Below are 22490 nucleotides of genomic sequence, written 5' to 3' on the forward strand. Positions count from 1 at the left end.
AGCTCCTTGAGGTCCTCAGTGTTTAGGATTTCTTGGTTTTCAGACGCATCAGTTCAGGCTACAGAGTCACAGAGGACTGAGAATCCTCTTGTCCACTTGCACAGGCTAGAGCTAAAATGCTCTGCGTTTGCTGTGCTGTGCCTGAAGCCCTTTCCAGCTCAGTACGGACACAGTAAAACACCGGCAGGAGAGCTGTCCTTGTTTATCTGTAAGTCATTTTCTCATCTTTTAACGCACCTTCCGCCCAAGGCCGTGTCCCGCCCCACTGTCTCTTGGAGCAGCTCTGCCAAGGCCGCACAAAGAGCAGTGTTTGTGCCAAGCCGCTCTGTGCCCGGGGCAGCAGCAGCGATCCTCTTGCGGCGGGGACAAAGCGGCGTGGCACAGGGGGACACACAGCGCCTGTGCCGGCTGGTGGGGAGCCCGACAGCGAGCCGTGAACGGCGGGCAAACCCTTCAGAGCGGCACACAGCGCCGCGGCCAGCGGGGCAGGGCAGCGGAGGGTACCCAGAGCGCCGGCCGCCATCGCGCCCCGAGCCCACCGAGGGGCCGCACCGCTCCCTCGGCAGGCGGGCAGCCACCGCCGGGGCCTCGGGGCCCAGCACACACCCGCGGGGCCCAGCACACACCGGCGGGGCCCAGCAGACACCGGCGGGGCCCAGCAGACACCGGCGGGGCCCAGCAGACACCGGCGGGGCCCAGCACACACCCGCGGGGCCCAGCACACACCGGCGGGGCCCAGCACACAGCCGCGGGGCCCAGCACACAGCCGCGGGGCCCAGCACACACCCGCGGGGCCCAGCACACAGCCGCGGGGCCCAGCACACACCCGCGGGGCCCAGCACACAGCCGCGGGGCCCAGCACACACCGGCGGGGCCCAGCACACACCGGCGGGGCCCAGCACACACCCGCGGGCCCAGCACACACCCGCGGGCCCAGCACACACCCGCGGGCCCAGCACACAGCCGCGGGCCGGCGCTCCCCGGCAGCCTGCGGGCCGAAGCGGCGGGGGCCGGCGCAGCGCGGCCCGGCGGCGGCACGTGGTGGCGGCGCGGCCCATGTGACCGGCCCTCCCCGGCCGCTGCGGCTCATCCCCCGCCCGGCCGAGTCCCCGCCCGCCTCGCCCCCAGCGCAGCGCAGCGCTCTCTGCGTGCAGCAGCCTCGCACCGCAGGCAGCGGCCGCCGCCCCGGGACCCGGCGCCATGGTAAGGGCGGCGCGGCGCGGCCGGGCGGGGAGGGCGGTGCGGGCGGCTGGCGCGGCGCGGCGGGGCCGAGCGGGGCTGAGCGCAGCGGCGCGGCCCGGCGCGGCCTCCGGCGGCCATTTTAGTCTAATTTTAGCCGGGTGCGGGGGGAAGGGGCCGCGGGAGCGGCCGCTGGGGCAGCTGCGGGCTGCGGGGCCGGGGCCTGGGCCGGGCGGGCGGGCAGCGCTCCCTGAGGCGGCGTGCGGGCAGCCGGCGGTGCGCTGAGGGGAGACGGTGCCGCGCTCCGCCCGGGGAGCCGCCGCCCGGTGCCCGGGCCCCAGGGGCGGTGGTGCGGGGCCCGGGGCGGCTTTTGGCGGCCCTTTGCGGCTGTCGGGGCCGGTATCGGGGCCCTTTGCGGCTGTCGGGGCCCGGGGCGGGCGGTGAGGGGCCCGGGGCCGCGGCAGTCCCTCCGCCGGCGGACAAAGCTCCCTGCGAGCCCCGCACCTGCCTTCGCTCCCCGGGCAGCCTGCGCTGGCAGCGCCTGCCGCCACAGATGGAATTGCTGGAGCCGGAGCAAGGGCGCTGCAGATGGGCTGAGCTCGCTCGCTCGTTCGCAGCGGGGTCTGCTAAATTATTTTCATTTTGCCTTGAGTTCCCCGTTCGCTTTGGCGGTGTTTTGTTTCCTTGCTGTTGTTTTGAACGGCTTGCGACCCTCACGGGGAGCTGTACGTTTGTAATTGGTATTTTTTATACGGGCGAAGAACAATCAAACAATGCTCCCGCAGCAGGATGAAGTAAAAAAATTCGGGAGTTCTTCAGGCGCGGTGTTGAAGCTGACACAATGCAGAAAACATTTCTGCTGCTTGCAGAGCCTTACCTCACCCAACAAAATGAGAGTCATGACAGTGCTGGATGTAAGCTGCTGCTGTAGTGTTTGCTCTACTAAATAAAAAAAAAAAAAAAAAAACAAAAACCCAAAACCCAACAACAAAAATCAACCCACCAGAACCCCACCCCCTCCTATCCCAACCGAAAATTACAAACTCCTCTCCTCTGTTCAGTTCCTACCCCTTCATCACTCCCTCTTCCCCTCCCCCCAAATAAGCCAAAGGCATGATAAGGTAAAGGGAAACTGAGTAGTACCGTGGTGTGACTGGTTGTATGAAACTGCTATCCAGAACTGCGGCTGAAAATGCTGAGATCGACAAGAAAACTACTGAATTCACACCTCCTTTATAGCCTCTGCTCCAGTCCTACAAATATTACTAAATTCATAGCGTGTTCAGGTTGAGTATAGTATTTTTATTCTCACGGGGGCAGGCAGACTTCTTTATCCAGCACTGTGGGCTATCATCTTTTTCCTAGTGAGTGTTCATTTTTGCCGTTTAAATTGTTCCTTTGCTCTCATTCCACAGGCTTCTGGAGTAACAGTGAATGATGATGTCATAAAGGTTTTTAATGACATGAAAGTAAGGAAATCCTCAACCCCAGAAGAGATTAAAAAAAGAAAGAAAGCTGTTCTCTTCTGCTTAAGCGATGACAAGAAACAAATAATCGTAGAGGAATCAAAGCAGATATTGGTTGGTGACATTGGTGATACTGTGGAGGACCCCTACACAGCCTTTGTGAAGTTGCTACCTTTGAATGATTGCCGATACGCTTTGTACGATGCCACGTATGAGACAAAGGAATCTAAGAAAGAAGACCTGGTATTTATATTCTGGTGTGTGAAAGCAAAGCTCGCTGTTAAAATTGAATATTCTGGAGCTACCACTGGATGACTTAATAACTGTTTTGTTGTTGGCTTTTTTTTTTTTTTTCTTTTTTTTCTTTCTTTAAAGGGCCCCTGAAAGCGCACCTTTAAAAAGCAAGATGATCTACGCAAGCTCTAAAGATGCCATTAAAAAGAAATTTACAGGTATGGACCTGAAAATGCTTTTCTCTTTAACTACAGTGCCATTTAGATGCTGAGGTTCTCACGAGTACGTTGTTGTCCATCTGTCTTTCAGGTATTAAACATGAGTGGCAAGTAAATGGTTTGGATGATATTAAGGACCGTTCAACACTTGGCGAGAAATTGGGAGGCAACGTGGTAGTTTCACTTGAAGGAAAACCCTTATAAAAAGACAGACAAGTGCCATCTGGATCTAAGGAGCTTCCATTTTTCTGCAGCTCGTTCAATTGGAATAGTATTAGTCTCCCCATCCCCTCCCCTCCTCAAAAAATAAGTCCCATCCCCACCGCCCTGAAGGAGATGTCATTGTTAAGCAGTCTACCAGTGATTGCCATTAGACTGTTTAATCCTGGTAGTTTTATGTAGGATTCAAGGAATGCTTTCACGTCATACTCTTGGCCAAAACTGACGTGGCAGGCATTCCTTGCAACATGTTCAATGAATGTGATAGTTAATGTAAATAGTCTAGCAGACAGCAAAGGGTAAGCTAATCGAATGCCTTGAAAGTATTGTCCACTGGTCGGATGGTAGACTCTCTACAGTATTACTTACAGTTGCACTTGATTGCAGTTCCATGAGGCTCTTGTGCATTCATACACCTCACCTGCCTTGACAAGCCTATTTTTGTGACATGGCAGCACACAACACTATGCATTTAAAGCACTTTTTTGTAATATGTTTGACCCGCCCCTCCCCCCCAAGGAATGCCAATTAAGTTGCTGTAACTGTGTCATCAAATTATTGTAGTACCTCAGTTTTCATTCCTGTTACATGCATATCTTTATAAATGAAGTAGCTGTTACGATGCCTTTTCGTTTTCCATTGAATGTACACTACTGAACAGGAGTAGAAGTTATCTGTTTACCATAATGAGTCTTGAAACACTAAAGTTTTGTAAAACATCAGTCATGGTGGCAATTTCTGTATTAAAAAAGAGCCTTAAATGGAACATTGTTTTTTTGAGATCAAAAACTGGCCACGTTGCAATAAAACTTGTGGCTTATTACAGAACGTTGCCTTGTTTTCATTGGAAAATAGAGTTTTTAAGTGTTTAAGCATATTTCGAATAACTTCTGTGGAAAGTATTGTAAAGGTAAACAATCATTAATCTCATCTTGAATAATGCAAGTTTTTAATACTGATTTAGGCACCGCTTTACAATACTTTGTGGCTCTGTTCTGGCCGTTCAATAAAGGACCTGCTCCTAGTTTACTGTAAATTAAAGAAGCTACCACTACTGGAGACCATTAGTTCCATGAAACAATTGTGTCAGAAACTTAAAAATACGAAGCAATTAACCATGCAGTGTGTTTTGTACCTGAATGTTCTTAAAGTTCTACATGCCAGAGTTAAAAAAAAAACAACCTTGCACGAGTTTTTACAGCTCGCCGTCTTTTCTCGGTAGGATGATGTGTAGTGACAGTTCCATACAGAATATGAAGCTGGGAAATAATTTTTGTTTCTTGAGTGTTGCTGTTGAGACTGGCTCAGTACAAGAATTAGCCTAAATGAACTGTTCTACTTGTTAGCTTCTATGTAAATAGAACTGGAAAGTGCCACTACTGAGGCTTGCATAGGGGACGTGTTTTGGCTGGGAGCCAAATTATGCTCTCCTTATAGAGAATTTGATCTGCTCTGTGCGAGCAATCCTCCGTTAGCCAGAGCTATTTATGGCAAACACATGCTTTTGTATCTTGTCATCGTTATCCACAAATGGCAAAACTGGACATGATTCTCCTGGTATGCATAAAGGAGCGCTGTTAGGCAGCCCCTGGCAGCTGAACTGTACATGCTGCTAGAAGGAATGCTCTTTTATCATTACCTTATTTTAAAAAGTTGGTAGAGTAGAACTGTGGAGCTTTTAAATGCGGGCTCTTTATGGTCAGTCCATAGCCCTTTTTCAACAAAGAAGCAGATAATAATCCAAATACTTTCTCTCTGTTTTTTTTTTTTTTTTTTTTTTCCCCCAGCAATAGTTAAAAGTAACTTTGTGGTACTGTGTTTAGGCTCTCTTGTCCTGTAGAACTTTAAGACTTTATTTCAGGCTTCTGGCTGTCCCTATGACTTGCACACCTCATTGTGTTAGCTGTTCTATGTAGACTAAACTTTACTAGAATTTGAGTAAAAAGGCATGATGACCACTGACTTACTAAGTGTATTAATGAGTCTTGGTTTTGTTCTACAAAACTCTCCTTTCAGGTACCTTTTAAGATTATGAAGTAACTGATGGTATGCATGTTGTCTAGATGAAAAAAAAAAAAAACAACCCACAACTTTTTATTCCTCAAAATAGTCTATTTCTGATCATTCATGTTGTATGCAAAGCCCAGTTTAATGTAAAAATCTTTGTGCTTTATGTCTGAGTTCAGTGCAGTAAAATGAAATTATCTTTTAACTGATTTTTTTCATAAGGAATAAATTGTTTCTTTAGAAAAAGCCAAAATGGAAAATATTAAATTTTAATAAACCATTTGAATTTTCATTTTAGACAGTAAACTTTTTTTTTAAGGAGTACCGTGTTTAAATTTATTGTTTCTCTCTGCTGCAGTCTGGAAGAACGTCTGTGGCTTCTTAGTTGAGTATTATAGGTTCTTTTTTTGTTTGTTTTTTTAACTAGCTTAGATGTATATTCACTCAGTCCAACTAGCTATGAAATTGAAGCACAAACTGTCTTTATGTAAGATTCCTACCAAATTAAAAGTTTTGGATCCAAAAGGATCAGCCTGCCTTCAGTTTGTTCTTGACATGAATGACTGACTGACTGATGTGAGGTCCAATTCAGATGGCTTGCTTTAAAACGAAACAAAACAAAAACAAAACAACAAAAACCCCAATAAAGTGCTACAGAACTGTTACTGTTTGAATTATAAAACAAACGAGAGACAGCTGGCATCTGTTCCAGAATGGTTTGTCAGCTGTTGTTTTCTGTCATTATGCAAAATGGTGAGGGCCTCATTGTGATCGAGAAGTGGAGGAAAATCCTCTCAAGTTGAATATCTTCTGTGTATCTCTGTGTAGACGTGACTTTTGGATATTTTGGCTTTAGTCATTTTATTGATAAAGAAATATGAAATAAATTTTTCATGAGAGTAGCTTGTGCAGAAATGGCATTTTTTCTTCTAAAAAAGTATTTCAAAGCCAGCAGTTTTGTTTGATTTGGTAAATCCTGGAAGAGGTATAGATACGTGGGTTTGGTTTTCTCTGAGAATGGAAATCAGTCAAAGACTAGAGTGTGTAAGTGAGGTTTATGTTTGTGGCGATTTTAGAAGTGCAAAGCTTAAATTTTTATGGACTTGAGTGTAAAAATCACTCCTAGTCTGATCATGGAGTTAAAACCCAAAGTATTTCGCTAAGTGGAAGAGTTTTCCTGCTCTAGCATTCCCTCAGAACAAGTGATGAAATACAGCAATTGCCACAATTTGATAATAAGCTTTACTTTCTTATGCCAATTCCAGTATAAACCAAATTTTCATGTCTGCCTATTTTTTATAAACTTCTGTGAGTCCCCTTTAGTTTGTGGTGGCGAGTTAATGATTGTAGAGTGAAAACACGGCACTAATGGTGGATCAAAGATCATCAATGTAGCACCTGTCTATGAGTATTGAATTTCTTTGAAACATTTCTGATTTTGAAAACCTGGTATAAATAAAATTAATTTAAATGTCTTCAGTTGTTGAGTTTCTTTGTGTGGTAGACAGCACCTCCACCAGTCACTTTGTTGTTGTCTTGGACTGGGAGCAGCTCAGATACTGTGAAAGGAGAAGTTTTGGAATACCTGGATTTTTGTAACAGGTTTCGTCTGCTGCCCATTCAGTTCAATATCCAACTGCAGCAAAAGCCAGCACCAGTGGCTCTGGAGATGGATATAAAGCAATTCTTAGTGGGTTGGTTCTAGATAACCTTTTTCTTTTGTTGGATCCCAGTCCGTGTGTTTGGAAATGAGATGGCTTTTTTTATATAACAAATGTAAAAAAAATGTGTATTTACACTGGCAAGTTATTTCTAATACAGGGAGGAAAGTGAACTGATGTGGAGTGAAAAAATGGACTCCATGAGGAAAGATCAAAATATTATCATTGTGGTATCAGTAGCGTCTCTCTTGTTAATACAAGATTTCTTGGATCCAGGAATAAGTTATCTAGAAGAGTTAATTTTGTAAATAAAGCTGTCAAGAAACAGCTTCACTGGATTCTCTGGAGGAGGCAGATTTTACAATGTACATTAAAAAAACCTTTACTGTTTACCTAACATAAGCCTTCTCTATGGCTGTGGGGAACATACATAAGAATATGTATGAAAAAGGAATGCCAGGTCTCATTCTGAAGTTTTTAAATAAAAATTGCTGTTTAGTTTTAAAATGTTCTATTTTTACTAAATTCGTATTCAGTGGTTGACCCTATTGAATTTGGAGATTTCTCTGCCTCACCTCCCATGCTGTTAAATCTACAATAATCCCCACACATCTTGCTCTTCCTTGCATTACTTGTTGATGCATTCTACTGGTAACCTCTGAAAAATAAATACAACAGTAAAAATTCATCTTTTCATGAGAAATTCAAACAGGTGACATAATTTGTGTTCATTTAATGATTTCATAGAATTGTCTTTTTGCATTGTAAAGGTTAGAGAAAAAAAATGTGCTAATTGGAGGGACTGAAAGTAATTTTTACATTCCTAAGATTCTGTGATTGTCTTTTTAATAACTTATTGCAGGTTAATATTTCTGTTGTCAGCTTTGCTTCATAGTCACTTAGAAAACAAATGATTGGAAAAGAAACTTGGAGGTGCTGCTGATTTATTTTTAGAAGGTTCTAAATGTCAATTTGGATTATAAAATAATATACAAACTTCAATTTCCAAGTGCTAGCCTAGTTTTTATTCTTGTGTGTACAGGCTTAGAAATGTATGTGTAATCGTGCCTCTCCTCTTCCACCTCTTTTATTTTTAAAAACAGCTGTGTCACTGCAAATCCCCACCATCTGCCCAGCGTCTTCCCTGAAGGTTTACAGACAATCTCCACTTGTACCTTTTAGGATCTATCTTCCCCCCTCCTTGTTTGTGACTGCAGGAGCTTGGTTTAGAAAAACTAACCTCTGTAATATTGTGCTCCTCGAAACCTTTTCTGTTGTGCAGCAAGTTAAAAGCATCAGTTCATCTCTGGCGAGCGCAGCTGCAGGGCGTGCATTGGCTTGAGAAAAGTGATTTTGAGAACCAGTTTAGAGAGCCTTATTTGTGTCTGCCTTCCTCTTAGTGGCAGCACTGCTTTCATCTGTGACCTTCTGTTCAAGCTGATGTGAGAGTTAAGCTTTTCTTCCATTTTGGCTGTTTCAACAGAAAACGGAACGCTCTTGCAGCGAGCAAGGTGCAGGGAAGCAGAGAAGGTTTAGAAGCAGCAGTTTTTCAGAGAGACCTGTACATCTGGCGGGCAGGAAAGGGTTACAGCAGAGGATTTGTTTCCTTTTAATTTCAGTAGGAGCTTGCAGCTGTAATGACTGGCCTTATGTTATCTTTTGCTCTGCCTGAACGTACTGATTCCACCGTCTCAACTGGCTCGATGCTTTCACGCCATGAAATGTGAACACACAGCTCTTTATCAGTGAAATGTGGTTCACTCCTACAAAAGTGAAGCCCTGCTACAACAGTGCTCTTGGTCAGCCATGTGCTATGGAGAGATGCACCTAGGCTTGCATTTGAGCAATCCTTTAAAAATGTGTGGGGTTTGATCACACCAAACACAATAATTAGGCTGTTACCCAGGGACTGAGGATGAAGGGGTGCAGTTCTTAATTAGCAGACTGCAAGTGACAAATATAATTCGTGGTCATATTTTTGAATCTTAGCTCTGTTATTTAGGCATGATTTAGAGATGAAACACTTCCCAGTCCTCAGAGTTCTTTGCCTGCATAAATTCTTTTAAGCAGCAGCAACATAATTTTAGTTCTTCACTGAGTATACTGATGCAGAATCTTGTCACCTGAGGGGTTTTAGCCGTCTGCTTGACAAATTCCTTTTGCAGTGCTGCATTATTCCTCTGCATCCACACTTCCAATTCAGTTCCCAGAACTCTCCTTCCAAGTAACCAGAATTCCTAAACAATATTTATTCTGTGTGACTAAAGTGGAAAGGCATCTTGTAGAACACCCATAGGAAACAAATGCATGGTATTAGCCTGCGTGGCCACTGGACGTGTTTGGCCCTGAGTGCCATCTCTGACTGTTGGGTTATTCTGATGAAAGGTCAGCTCATTCAGGTCTGTGTGGGATAACCCAACACAGAAAAATTTGTGGGAACAGGAAAGAATGTCTCAATTTTGCTCAGATAAAGACTTTACAAGCTGGGTGTGATAACAGCTTTTCGATTTTTTCTTTTTTACCTGTCCTGACAAAAACACCTGGCGTTGATTCTAGCCAGTTTTAGTTTGACAGGTGCAATTGTTGGAAGTATCATCAGGACAAAGCTATATTTAGATATATAACCTTTTGATAATTCTGGCAGTTGCTTTGATCCCATTATTTTAATTCAGTCACTTCATTACAATTTTAACTGCCTAGTTAGTGTTCAGCACTGCCAGGGTAATCTCACAACACGGCTTGAGCAACATCTAAAAGTGGTCATCATCAAAATTGGCAATAATATAAATTTATTTGTTTATTTGATTGAGCTAGTCTCAGTTTTGCAAGGACAATGACAACTCTTTTGAAGTTAGGTGGTTTTCCAGGAGTTCCTGACTGAACACCTGCTGCAGATCTTTGTGATGAGATGGAAGAAGTGTTGGAGCATTCATATCAGAGCAGTTTGCTTTGCTTTCTTGCAGAGCTGGATGCATTTCCTCTCCTGGAAGGTGTTGAGGTCACTGTGGTATCAATATTTCAAGTATTTCACCTTCTATTTCTGAATAGAATGGACAGACTGCAGTTAGTGTAATACAGTCAAGGATCTCAGCTATGAATTTAAATTTTTTTTTCCTGATTAACAGAAGAGAGAAAAGAATGTGTCTCATCTCACTGTGTAGCATAAGGCCAAACCACAGCACTGCAGTTACATGCAGGCATCATAATTATTCTCAGCTACTTGTACCTGTTTTCAGCTACTGTTCCTGCAGGTACAAAATGTGACCTTGTCAAATGAGCTGTGCACGGTCTTGGAAAAGTCCAGGAAAGAACTGTGGTAAGAGAAAATACAAAGTTGAGATATTTGCAGGAAGTTCTTTGTGCACACCAGATTCAGGAAGCACATGGCTGGCTCTGTGTTTTAACACTAACAGTAATTTGGAATCTTATATTAATTTAATCTTACATTAATTTACATTAATTAAAGTCTTCTGTGGAAAATAATGAGGGTAAGATTTTACCTTTTGGGGGCTTTTAGCAATGGTGTTAATAACCAGATTTTTCTGCTGTAATAGCAAACTCTGGAAATGTGAGAAGAGTATTTTCTCTTTGCATAAGCATCTTACATCACGTGCAAATACAGATCCTCTCAGTTTCTTCTTAAAATAGTGTTTGGATCACATTCAGTGGTTAACAGACAAGAATATGGGATTTTTGTAAGTCACATTTCACAGTATTAATGTGAACATGCACATATTTTTGAGCTATGAAATAAAAACTTTTAATTAAAAAAGGGCATATTTTGAGAGAAAAAATTAATATTTTTTAAAGCTTATATTTTCCTCTGCTAGCACATTGCTTTTTATTCCTGAAGTTACCCATTAGGATCTGGTTTTTTTTTTCATTTCTGTTAGTTTTTTGGTTTTGGTGTTCTCACTTTCCCCACACTTCATCAGGTTTCAGCCTAATATGGACTGGATTAAATAGTTACCAAAGGAAGAAGGTATTAGGTGTATAACATACACTGTTTCTGTAGGAAAGAGTAAACTGTTTGCTTGACCCAGTTTCATGGAGCTATTTCTTTCAACAGAGATGGGATCACAGTCAAGGAAGAGGGACAAATGGGTTTGCTGAGAGTATTTAGGAGCACTCAGTGGGAATGAGATTATTATTGTAGTGCTTAATCCTGAAATAATCATACACCATCTCATCAAGGTTGCATCAGCATCTGAGAAACAGAAATATTCTAGCTACTTTGTGATATTAGTCCGAGAATCATCTTCTATTATTATAAACTTGGAGCTCTCCAGATAAATACAGAATATTTCTACCTGTGATCGAGGTTGTGATGTTTTCACCAACATCTGTTGCATATTTTAAAAGAAATGGAAAGTGGAAACGTATTTGTGAAGAAACACATCATCTTTTATGGGTCTGAAAATGAAAGTGAAGGTTACAGAGGCAAGCACTTCCCTTAATCTTTTGGGGGGAATTCCTCCAATGTTATCAGGTTTGCTCTTCCATCTGTTGGGCACAGTATGAAAGAATGCACAGAAAGGCTGTTACAGTAACATGGTATCTGTTATCACCGACATTAAATTCATTTAATGGCAGTGAGGTTACAAGTCATGCTGTATGCAAAAGGAATAAAAAAATATCCTCAGCTTAGAATTTGTCATTTTCATAGACAGTAACGTTTAGCTCTCTTTGAATGGGTCTAAGTGTCCTGCTGTGTCTTTGTTTCCCTGAAGATGAAAATGGCAAGCCCAAGCCTTTCCCCTGCTATGATTTGCTCTGTGTCCTATTTCCTCCAAAGCATTTTCCCCTTCCTGAAAGCATTAGCCCTGAGATATTGCTCACCTGCCTCCTCTAATCCTCTTATTTACCTCACTTACCTCAGTTTCGCTTCCTTCCATCACTTTTTTGCTCCCTGCTAGTTCTGATTTTCCTCTGGTCCTGTTCCTTCATATTAGAAGTGTCCTTTAGGCTTCATCATAAACAGAGAGCAAGCAAGAAAAAAAAAAAAAAGCCTCCCAAACCAAACCACTTTTGATCTATTTTATTTCTAGATAAAATTTAATGTATTTCTTTTATTAAAAACTATGAATCCTTATGAAGAAATTATTCCAAGAGTAAACCTGACTACAGTTTACCAAAGTGTCAAGCAATTTGAAATAATCTCTTGAGATGTTTGAACAGTTCCACAGGATTTAACTCAGAAATCCAGACTCCACCATTTAGATGGGGAATTGCCATATTGGGTGATTTTATGCTCTCCACAGTGCCAGAAGCACGAACTCTCCTTTATTTTTGCAGTCATTAAAGCATCTGATTTCAGCTGTTAACTTCCACGAAAGTGGTTAAGTACTTACAGTGTGAGGAGATGCTACGGATGCATGAATTTATGATATATTGAAAACTGGGGCTGTAGAAATAGTGTGAAATAAACTGTGTATCAACACAGAAGCTCAAAGTTAATTGCATGGCTCACTGGTTCATTGCCAAATGCACTAGCTCCTAGTAAAATAAAGAAAATCTCAGTATTATAAAATGTGAAGAAAACTGCTAGATGAATTAGAGAGGCCATATTACAATATTGCATGTTAAAAAGGATTCAATAAATCTTGAAGTAACCTTTTATATAATCAGAAATTATATTAATACTATATCTCTTAAGAGTTTTCATCTGTTTCCTTTTTTGGAACCTTCCATTAGGCTTACTCATCTCCTTGGACTTTTCCCTGCAGTCAGAAGTACTAGAAATTGAGACAGCATTGCAGTAAGGATTTATTTCCTTTTCCTGATCTTAAAAAGATAAGAAAAAAAATCCAGTAAAGAGATATATGAAGTAGAGCCATCTGAGGGTGCTGTTTGACAACCTAATGAAGGCACTCCAATGACACGAGTGGGATAAAGGGGGATTCCTGCAGATGCTGGGCTGAACGCCTCCTCTCACTTCTGGTACTCACATTTGCCTGATCAGGCAGTGAATTTGGGAATCTACACTTCTCAGTTGCTTTGGAACAGTTTGAGGTTTGGGGGGTTTTTTTGGGTTTTTTTGCTTGTTTAGGGAGGCACGATGCCTGAAATGTTTGAGATGTTTCTGAGAATTGCCTTGGTCAGCATCTGGAATGCAGGGTGTCCGTGGAGGACTAAACTCAGTGTTCACTGAGGGGCTGGAGCCAGAGAAAGGCACTGGAGCTGCCCAAGGGGCAGATGAGGAGCTGCTGAGAGAGCTGGGGTTGTTCAGCCTGGAGAAAAAGAGGCTCAGGAGAGACATTATCACTCTCTACAACTCCCTGAAGGAGGACTTTGTGGCCAGGTGGGGGTCAGTCTCTTCTCTCAAGTAACAGGAAATTACTTCAGGTTGAACCAGGGGAGGTTTAGGTTGGATATTATCAACACTTTCTCCACCAAAAGGGTTGTCAAGCATTTGAACCACACTGCCCAGGGAAGTGGTGGAGTCACCATCCCTGGAAGCATTTGAAAGATGTGTACATTTGGTACTTGTGTATGTGGTTTAATGGTTTAGTGGTGGACTTGACATTGCTGGGTTAACAGCTGGAATCAATGGTTTTAATCCCTTCCAACTCAGCATATTTTATGATTCTGTGATTTTATACATGATTTTTGTGACACATGACTGCCACCATGCTCCTGCATGTTGCTCAGTGTATTTGCAGATGATGCCAGGCTCCTGTGTTATGTGTATCTTGTACAGCAAATCCAGCACTTCCAGGAAGAACTGGACATTCTCTGTGCATATCTCACACAGCTGATGTGTACACTCACAGTGCATTTAACAAAGATCAGAACCATCAGATGTTTGGGTCTCTGGCAGGTAATGAATGATTCTGACATCACCATGGCGTGTCTTAGCTGGCAAACCTGAGGCAAAAAATCTGGAAAGCCCAAGGACCACTGGCATCTCATCTTCTTCTTATGCACATACTTGAAACTGTGTGTTCTTCAGCACTCTGACTCCTGTAGAGCAGTGGTGAAAATCACTCCATCAACTCTCAGCTGCTGGTCATGCAGAACAAAGCATGTAAAGGCATTTCTGTGTTCCATTTAAGGTGAAACTTGGAGTTTCACTGCATCAGACTTGTGCATGCCTGACTCCAGCTCTTGCTTCCTCCCTTCACTCCTTTTGGCAGTGTTCTGACCCCCCTTCCCCCATGAAGATCTGAGATATGAATTAACTGAATTCCTCAGATTGTGAAGTTCTGACTGCAAGCTTTCAGAGGCTGGGAATCCTGCCATGCCATAGTGTTCTGAAGGGCGTGGGCAAAGCCTGCTCCATGTACAGCATAGTCACTGAGCTTGGAATATTTAAGAGCCAGCACTTTTACAGAGCTTGGGTTTGGCTTTGTTCACTTCATTAGTGAGAAAAGCTTTGTTTTTTTCAGCTTCATTTTCCTGTTAGCATTCCAGGTGAATTGTATCTAGTGAGAAAGTAAATCAGGAATTTACTGTAGACTAGTTGGAGAACAAAAATAATAGGCAAAATAGCTCACCTGATGTGTATTTGGAATTCAACCAGTGCATGTACATGTTAAAAATAAATGAAGATAGAGGGGGGTTTTGTCAGGATTGATATAATCCAAGCATCATTAGGTGCAGCTCCATTAAAATCAGCAGAAGTTAAAAATACTTATTTAAAGTTCATTACTGTCTGGAGTCATTAGAGCAATATGGTGTGATGTTAATGGCAGCAGGGAAATACACAATATTTCAGATTTGTACACAATATTTTTGGGTGTACAATAGATGAAGCCAAACATTTTACCAGCATTATGCATATTTCAGAGCATGCAACACAGATTTGCAGTTTTAGGCAACAAAAAGTCCAGACAGAAAAGCGATGGGTCTCAACACACACAAGAAATGCAGCATGATTCTTTTAATCAAAAGTTATTCTAAATATGTATTATTAATTTAACCTAATAACACTCACTTTTTAATGTCTCAAAAGCAATGATAAATGCTGTTATCACGTGGCCATTTATATCTGTTATGGCCTTCTTTGAATCAGCACCTATGTACTGTCTCTTTGTGTTCTTTGTATACCTACAGAAACACTCCTCATTTTTTGAATTTAAGTTCAGAAAACAGTATTAACATCAGGGGCCTTAACATTTGTGAGGCAGAATCTGGACTCTCCTGTCCCAGTCTCCCCAGTGGGCCAGTGTAGAAAGGGTACTTTAAATGTGACTAGCACAAACTGGCATTCAACAGAAACAATGTACAGCCCAGTCTTAGTGCCATATTAATTAATAAACGGGTGAGTTCCCTCCATTTTTTAATACAAAACTGTAAGAAAAAAATAAATTAGAAAATCTACTTGTTATGGAAGACACCTGAATTAATCTCTCTTGTGATTAGTTATAGTTCTAATTCACATGTCAGTGTCCTAATGTGGTCTGAGCACTCCAGACCCTGTTTGCAGTGCAGGTTTCACTGGTGTCCCTGTGTGACAGCCTGCCCTGATGGCCAAGACTTACCCTTTGATTCTGCCAAGATATAAATTTGTGCTTTGACCCTCACACTGAACGCAGCAAAACTTTGCATCTTGAAGGGCACTGGTCAGGATCTTGTTTGCCTGGTTTCTGCCTCCAGAACGGTACAAATATTCTGTGTTTATTAGTGATCAGGGAGCAGACACCTAGAAATCAGACATCTAGAGATCAGACACGGTGGTGATGACACATCTAGCTCAGGCTGCACTAGGTTACAATGTAAGATGTGCCAAAGGATGTGTTCCATCACCATCTCCATGAGCTGTTGAAGCAGATGGGGCAGCGTTTCCCTTGTCCCCTCCCTCTGGGCTGTCTTCTGTCCATGGCCTTGCCCAGGACCCACAGGTGACTCCCAGCTCCTTCCCGGAGCTCTCTTTGTTTAAGGGGCCATCAAGGACCCATCAGAGAATGGTATGAGCCCATTGTGAGATGCTCCGCCCAGGGGGAAGAGGCAGGATTTCCCACCTGGATATAATCTGGGATTTGGGAGGGTACAGGGAGCCCTCACCTGCTGGATTCCTGCAGGACAAGAGCTACCAGACTTTTCTATGGGATCGCTGCTTCAGCAAGACCACTTCATCTGGACTGTGACCACCACCCTAACTAACAGGGTGTCAGGTTTGTTGTGACTCTGTCAGGAGTCTTTTGTACTGTTGCTTTTTAATTTTTTTTAATTTATTTTTTTATCTCTTTTCTCGCTATTAAGTTGTATTTCTGGCTTGGAGACTCTCACTGGTTTTGCTTTCAAACCAATACACACTTCTTAGATTCAGCTCTTAGAAATCATAACATGAACATCTCCACATCTAACACGTGCCTTTGTCATGTTATTTGTCTGTTTTGTGCTTCTCTTTAATAAGCCGGGTGAGTTTTTTTAAAAAAATCAGATTTAATTGTTAGAACAATTCTTTATTTGTTTTAATGGCTTAACGTGACTGTGAGTTAAATTTAATTGCTTCAGAATCATCTCCCAATCACTGTCTTTGATCAGAGGTAAATGTATTTTTCTCAGCCTAAGCTCCAATGATGAGACTACAAAAATATTTCCATGCACTCACAATCTGAGAAGTGAGATTGTTATAATAATAAGTCATTGCTATAAAAATCAGCCACTGCTGTAAATTCAGCACTGCACATGTTGCCAGGACTTGCAGAGTGGACTCACTGAACAGGTCAAAGCTGCTTGATTCCCTTCTCACAGACAACTTGCTTGGCCTTGTGCACTGCTGAAGGGTAGGGCTGCCACAGCCACAGCCACCCAGGGTCACAAAGGTGCCCATATTCCAGCTCTGTGGTATTCCACAGCACCCAGAATGTCTGCAAGTCTGCCCACAGAGCCCCATTCCTGCAGATGTGGTTCAGGTCAGGGCTCCATGCAGCACATGTGGAAGCTTGCACATTGGTTTTCTCTGCAAATCTGCCTGGCAGAGAATAGAGAACCTGATCCCACCTGATGGATCACCCAATCACTGGCTATTGCCTGCAATCAAACCATATTACCCCTCTTCCTCTCCCCCTCAAATGTATCAAGTGTACATTAATTTCTTTTTTTTTCCCCCTAGTACTGTGATGGAGATGAGGTTTCAGAATCCTGCACTGATGCCTTGAGGCCTTATTTTAATACTAGCCTAAATACATTCTTGGGCATTATATTTGGTACCTGTATTGTTCTTTATTTAGAATAGCCTTCCCTTCCCCCTCCTTTTTATCCTCTGATGTTATATTCCCTTCTTTTATATGTTCACACCAAGATATTTCTAGGAAGACAGCCTTTTTCATCCCCTTCATTGATCTAGCAGCACCTGTTGGTACCTGCTCCAGTCTGAATCCATCTTTTCTGGACACATTTGACAGGGGTTTAACACTACAGATTATGAAGATATTAATGCATTGCTTTCTCTGCATCACAGGATCCTCTTCTTTCTTCCATAGAAGACTGATTATATCACATGACTAGTATATCTAATTCTTTTTTCTCTTCTGCTCTTATAGAAATTTTTTGGCCCCTTGAGATCATCACGTTGCATTATTTGCTAAAAATTCCATCCTATTTCTGTTACTGCAGTCCTTGAGGTTGTGAAGGTCTTCCAGTGTGACACTCCAATCCTCTTCTCTACCTCAGGTACTCTCCAGTTTTTTTGTTTTAGCAGATTTCACTTGCTCAGTTACCTTCTATTTTTTATGCCAAGATCATTAATGAGAAGATTAAATAAGATTGTTCCCAAAGTGAATCTAAAAACTCCATTAATAATTCCCCTTTCTCCTGAAAGGACTCATCTCCAGTCAGTTTCTTATATGCTTTACAGTTCACATGTTAGTCTTGATTTTCATCTTAATTAATATTATACAAAATACCTTCAGGAATCCAGCAAGAATAGGTCTAGAATCAATCTCTGTAAAGAGTGCAGAATCATTTTATCAAATAAATATATCAAACAAGTCTACAATAATTTATCCATAATAAGTGGTGTACTTTTATCCTACTTCTGATCCTTCTTTATCTTTTATTATGCTTCCCTTCCAAATGTGTCATAAAATCCTGATCATTATTCAGCTCAGAGATACATGCTTTGGCAGTTTCCTATTTCATTTATTCTCTTTCTTGGTTAAGCCTAAAAACTAACATTAAGAGATATATATCTCAACTTATTGTTAATAAATTAAGTCCCAAATATTTGATACTTCATTCAAAACTAAAATTTTAAAATTAGGACAAATTAAGTTATTTTCTAATATTTTGCTAATAATTATTAAACAGTGTCTCAGAAATTTACAGAGAGGGGAAATATGAAAACAATGCAACAACTATAAATGTTATTGTGGACGGCATTCATCAACACTGTCAACATCATATAGCCAGATTTCAGTTCAGGACCATGTGTTATCTCACTGGAGAGCCCTACATCACTGCCTTGTTGCCCAATATGAATCAGACTCAGCGGTGACATTGCACATCCTTAAAATATATTTCAGCATTGCTGGGTTTTAGAGTCAGGACCAGAGGTAAACAGCAGCTGGCCCAAAGAGGAGGGGGTTAGAAGAATTTGTAAAACATTAGGATGGGACTTAACCTGAAAATGTGTAGATTTAACAAAGAGCCTCACTGAGTCTGATTGAACCTTACTTGCTCTTGTAATTTGAATTAGTTCATAACAAAGTTTACAGGTCACACACAATCATATCTCAAAAGCAGCTCAAAAGCATGTTTTATGACTCACGTGGAAATCAGAGAGCTGTGTACCTCAGGGCATTGGTTCAGGGGCATTGCAGAGGGAAGTGTCACCTCATGAATCACCAGTGTGGCACTTTTTAGTGTTCTTTCCCATAAACTTGTCCCACAGGTACTGACTTGCTGTAACAGTTTTGGTTTGTCTGCAGGATTCAATACAATCTTGTACCACTACAGAACACTGGTGTGTTTTATGGATCAGAAATTACTGTACACACTGAGATAAAGTAATCATGAGTAAGTAAATTCTTAGCTGTTGGTGGCTCAGAGCTGATTTTGTGACTATATGCTGGGGACACAGGATTACATGAAATCCAGAGGTAAGAAAAATCAGCCCAGACAGGAGAGGGGATCCTTTGCCCAGGACATATTACTGTAACTCCTCAGTGCCACAGCTGGGTGGTTCTTTGAGGCACAAAATAAGAAATACAGCAAATAAAATTTTTTAGTGAGAAGTGAAAGACAAAATTTAACAAAAACCTTCATTAGGTGCATTTGCAATTGAACTTTACACTGTTTTGTAAAGGCCTACCTTTGTCCTAAGCACTGATTCTCTGGGTGGGGAGATTTCAAAGTTTGAATTCCAAAAATAGCATTGCCTTAAATGCTGGGAAATAAGCTGCATTGCAGGCTTGGTAAATCTGAAGGTTTTGTTCAGCCACTTAGTCATAGCTGCCCCCTCAAGCAAGATGTAACAAAGGGATATTTTTTTGAGAAGGTGGGACTAGAACAAATATAATGACCTGAAACTGCATGGGTCCTTTGTATCTTATAAAAGAAGCAGAAGTGAAAGATTTCCTATTGTAGAGTATTATAAAATGACTAGAGCCAATAAATTGTACATAATGATTTTGACTTCATGTAATCAGCAAAGCTCCATTGACTTTAATGGAAAAACATTGATTTGCACTAGCAGAAGAGCTGAGTGGAAGGAGCTGATTGTCTTGTTAATGTGGGTAATATTCCTGAAATAATTCTCAAAAATAGAGATTATTAAGGGTTTGTATTTCTTTTGTAGCTCCATTCTGCAGGCCTTTACACTTTCAGTGCCAAAGCTGACAGTACTGCTGCACAAAGTGCAAGGAACACATTCCAGAGGGGACCCTGAATTTATTGTCTTTTTCTTTCTTGATCCCTGTCTTTGGCCACATGAAAAATTCTCAGTGAGACTGGTTCACCTGTTCACCATCAAATACACCCACTCAGATGCAAAAATTGATAAGTCAAAAGGCATTAATGTGGAAAAAAAAACCAAAAGAAACTCAGAGCACCACTTCCTTTCCTCAATACACATTGTATATTGAGGAAATATAGAGTGGGACAAAAAGCATCCATAATACTGCTCAGTTCTTCACTGAAGAGCTGATCCTGGACCTGCTCATGAACGTTACGAGTTTGTCTGACCACATGCAGCACAGGTCAGGGGCTTAAATACCAAGCATTTCAGTTCCCCACATTGCAGCACAAAGCTTGTTTGTGCTCAAATACACAATTACAGTTTTGATTTCTACATATAACCTCTCATAGTATCAAGTTATCTTTGCCTTGATCATGGGACTATTGCAAATCAATAAAGTGCCAATGGAAACCCAAATGTTATTTCATTAACTTTCACTCCAGATTATAGCCTGGCCTGGACAACATAATAAAGTTGTGCTGGCTAGAGGCTGATGGACAAGTGCTTTTGTTAACTTTAGCCATGCATGCTTTGTGCAGACCTCTCTTGTCATACAAGCTCTCCCAGCTGAATTTGTGCTTGGATGGGCTCAATGTGTTTGCCTGATGGCACGTCCTGTCCATCAGTGAAAGCCACTGCACTCTTCTAAAACACCACAGCAGAAGCCACTCAATTTTTTCCTGGTGTGCTTACTGGATTTTCCCAGTGGGGTGCTTTACTGTAACATACCTGAAGTGCAGGATGAAATAATGTATTAGCAATGCCACAAGAGGTTTCCTGATTGGTTTGAGCCAACCTAAAACTGCACTGCTGCTAAGAAGCATTGCACTACCCTTAATACTCTCCCTATGTTCTCATTATTAAGTGAAACTGCTCCTGCAAGAAAAACAGGTAAATTGGATCAGCTCCCTCATCTCTCTGCCCCTGGGGCTGCACTGAGGGAGCACTGGGACAGCAGAGTGAGTAGGGGCATGACATGGAGGGACATGATTTCCCTTTTAGCAGCAGCATGGCCTTTGATGCTGGTTTCAGCTGAGGTAGGGTACGTTTTCTTCCTAGTAGCTGGTACAATGCCGTGTTTCAGATTTGGTATGAGAATAATGTTGATTGTATGCTGATATTTTTAATGTTGCTAAGTGTTGCTTGCCCTTAGCCAAGGACTCTTTACTGTCTCATACCAGTGAGGAGGTACACAAAAAGATGGGAGAGAGCAGGGCCAGGACAACTGACAAAAGTGGCCAAAGAGATGTTCCATACCACAGAAGGCCCAGTATATAAAGTGGAGGAGTTACCTGGAAGGGCACTGAGTGCTGCCTGGTGATGGCTTGGGCCACAGCCAGTGTGTAGTGATCAATTACATTGTGCATCACTGGTTTTTGTTTAAATTTGGGTTCTATTTATCTCTCTCTTTTTGTTATCTACCTTTTCATGGCAATTATTATTATATTTTATTTTATTTCAAAGCAGTGTTAAACTGCTCTTATGCCAACCCTGTAGTTTTACCTTTCTCTGATTCTCCTGATCTCACTTGGGTGGGAAGCAGGGAGTGAGTGAGCAGCTGTGTGGTGCTTAGTTGCCAACTGGAGTTCAGTGATGACAATGAGCTTAATCCAAACTGAACCCTTGGTTGTTTTACATTCAGCATCTCCAGGCTGAGAGAACCGGCCTGTTTGGAAACATGGGCTGCAGCTGAAGTGCTGGTGGTCACACTGTGGGAATCAGTTATTCAGTGCAGCTATTATGATCAACCTGCACATCTTGGCTGCTGGCAGTGATCACCATCAGTTGAGTCAAGCTGTCTCAGGGGATGTTAGCTCAAAAGCAGAGAGCTGAAAGTAAAACTGCAGTGAGGCTGAACAGTGAGTGCTTTCTGTGGCTGTGCTTTAACCCATACCTCTTATTGCCACTGGCAATCCAATACATTTAAAATTAACAAGCATCTGCATCTCCACAACTGATAAGTCAGAGAAAGAGAACCAAGAATGTGATTGATTGGCCAGCCAATGTCTGTGTGGCCCAACTTTTTCTTTTCTGACTACTCCTCAAGTCCTAATGCCTCTGGCTCTGCAGATAGATAGATAGTAAGGAATGCCTGTGGATGCAGCATAGAATTATATTTTTTACTGAACCTCTGAGCAAGCAGGAGTTTGAACCCATAAATGAAGCATAGGATATGTCTTAGGGTGGCTACTGCCATGCAACTGTGCTGTAATTTGAATGTCACAACAGATTTACCTGGAGATGGAAGCAGCTTTGCTTTTGAGTCAGATATTGTCACATTTGAAGAGCTATTCCTGGCCATTAAATAATGCCTCAGATGATCGTCGGCTTAATGCTGCTTGATGCCATCTATCAAACTAAGGTTATTTTCCTCTGGCAAATATGTCAGAAGTAACATGGGGCTTTTTTGGGTTTTTTTTTTCCTTGATTGATCATTATGAATGAGACTACTTTGGTCAGAAAATCTTTAGACTGCTGGTCAGGTAAGGCTTACCTGAAATGAGCAGGAAGACAAAGAACACCCAGTTAGTGTTTTGCTGGTTGTGAATGCTGCCTCAAGCAGAACATGTGAGTGGTCATCACATCCTCTCACATTGCAAGT

At 42.2% G+C, this 22490-nt stretch overlaps 1 protein-coding gene across 1 annotated transcript; it reads left to right on the forward strand.

Moving 5' to 3' along the window:
* Positions 1–1096: 1096 nt before the first annotated feature.
* On the forward strand, positions 1097–6798 carry CFL2 (cofilin 2). The gene is made up of 4 exons (XM_066322123.1): positions 1097–1203; positions 2595–2902; positions 3021–3097; positions 3189–6798. Exons 1-4 carry the CDS (start codon positions 1201–1203, stop codon positions 3299–3301), a joined length of 501 nt encoding a protein of 166 aa, XP_066178220.1. The 5' UTR covers positions 1097–1200; the 3' UTR covers positions 3302–6798.
* Positions 6799–22490: the final 15692 nt, after the last annotated feature.

The sequence above is a fragment of the Sylvia atricapilla genome, chromosome 6 (assembly GCF_009819655.1).
Source record: "Sylvia atricapilla isolate bSylAtr1 chromosome 6, bSylAtr1.pri, whole genome shotgun sequence".
NCBI classification, from domain to species: domain Eukaryota; kingdom Metazoa; phylum Chordata; class Aves; order Passeriformes; family Sylviidae; genus Sylvia; species Sylvia atricapilla.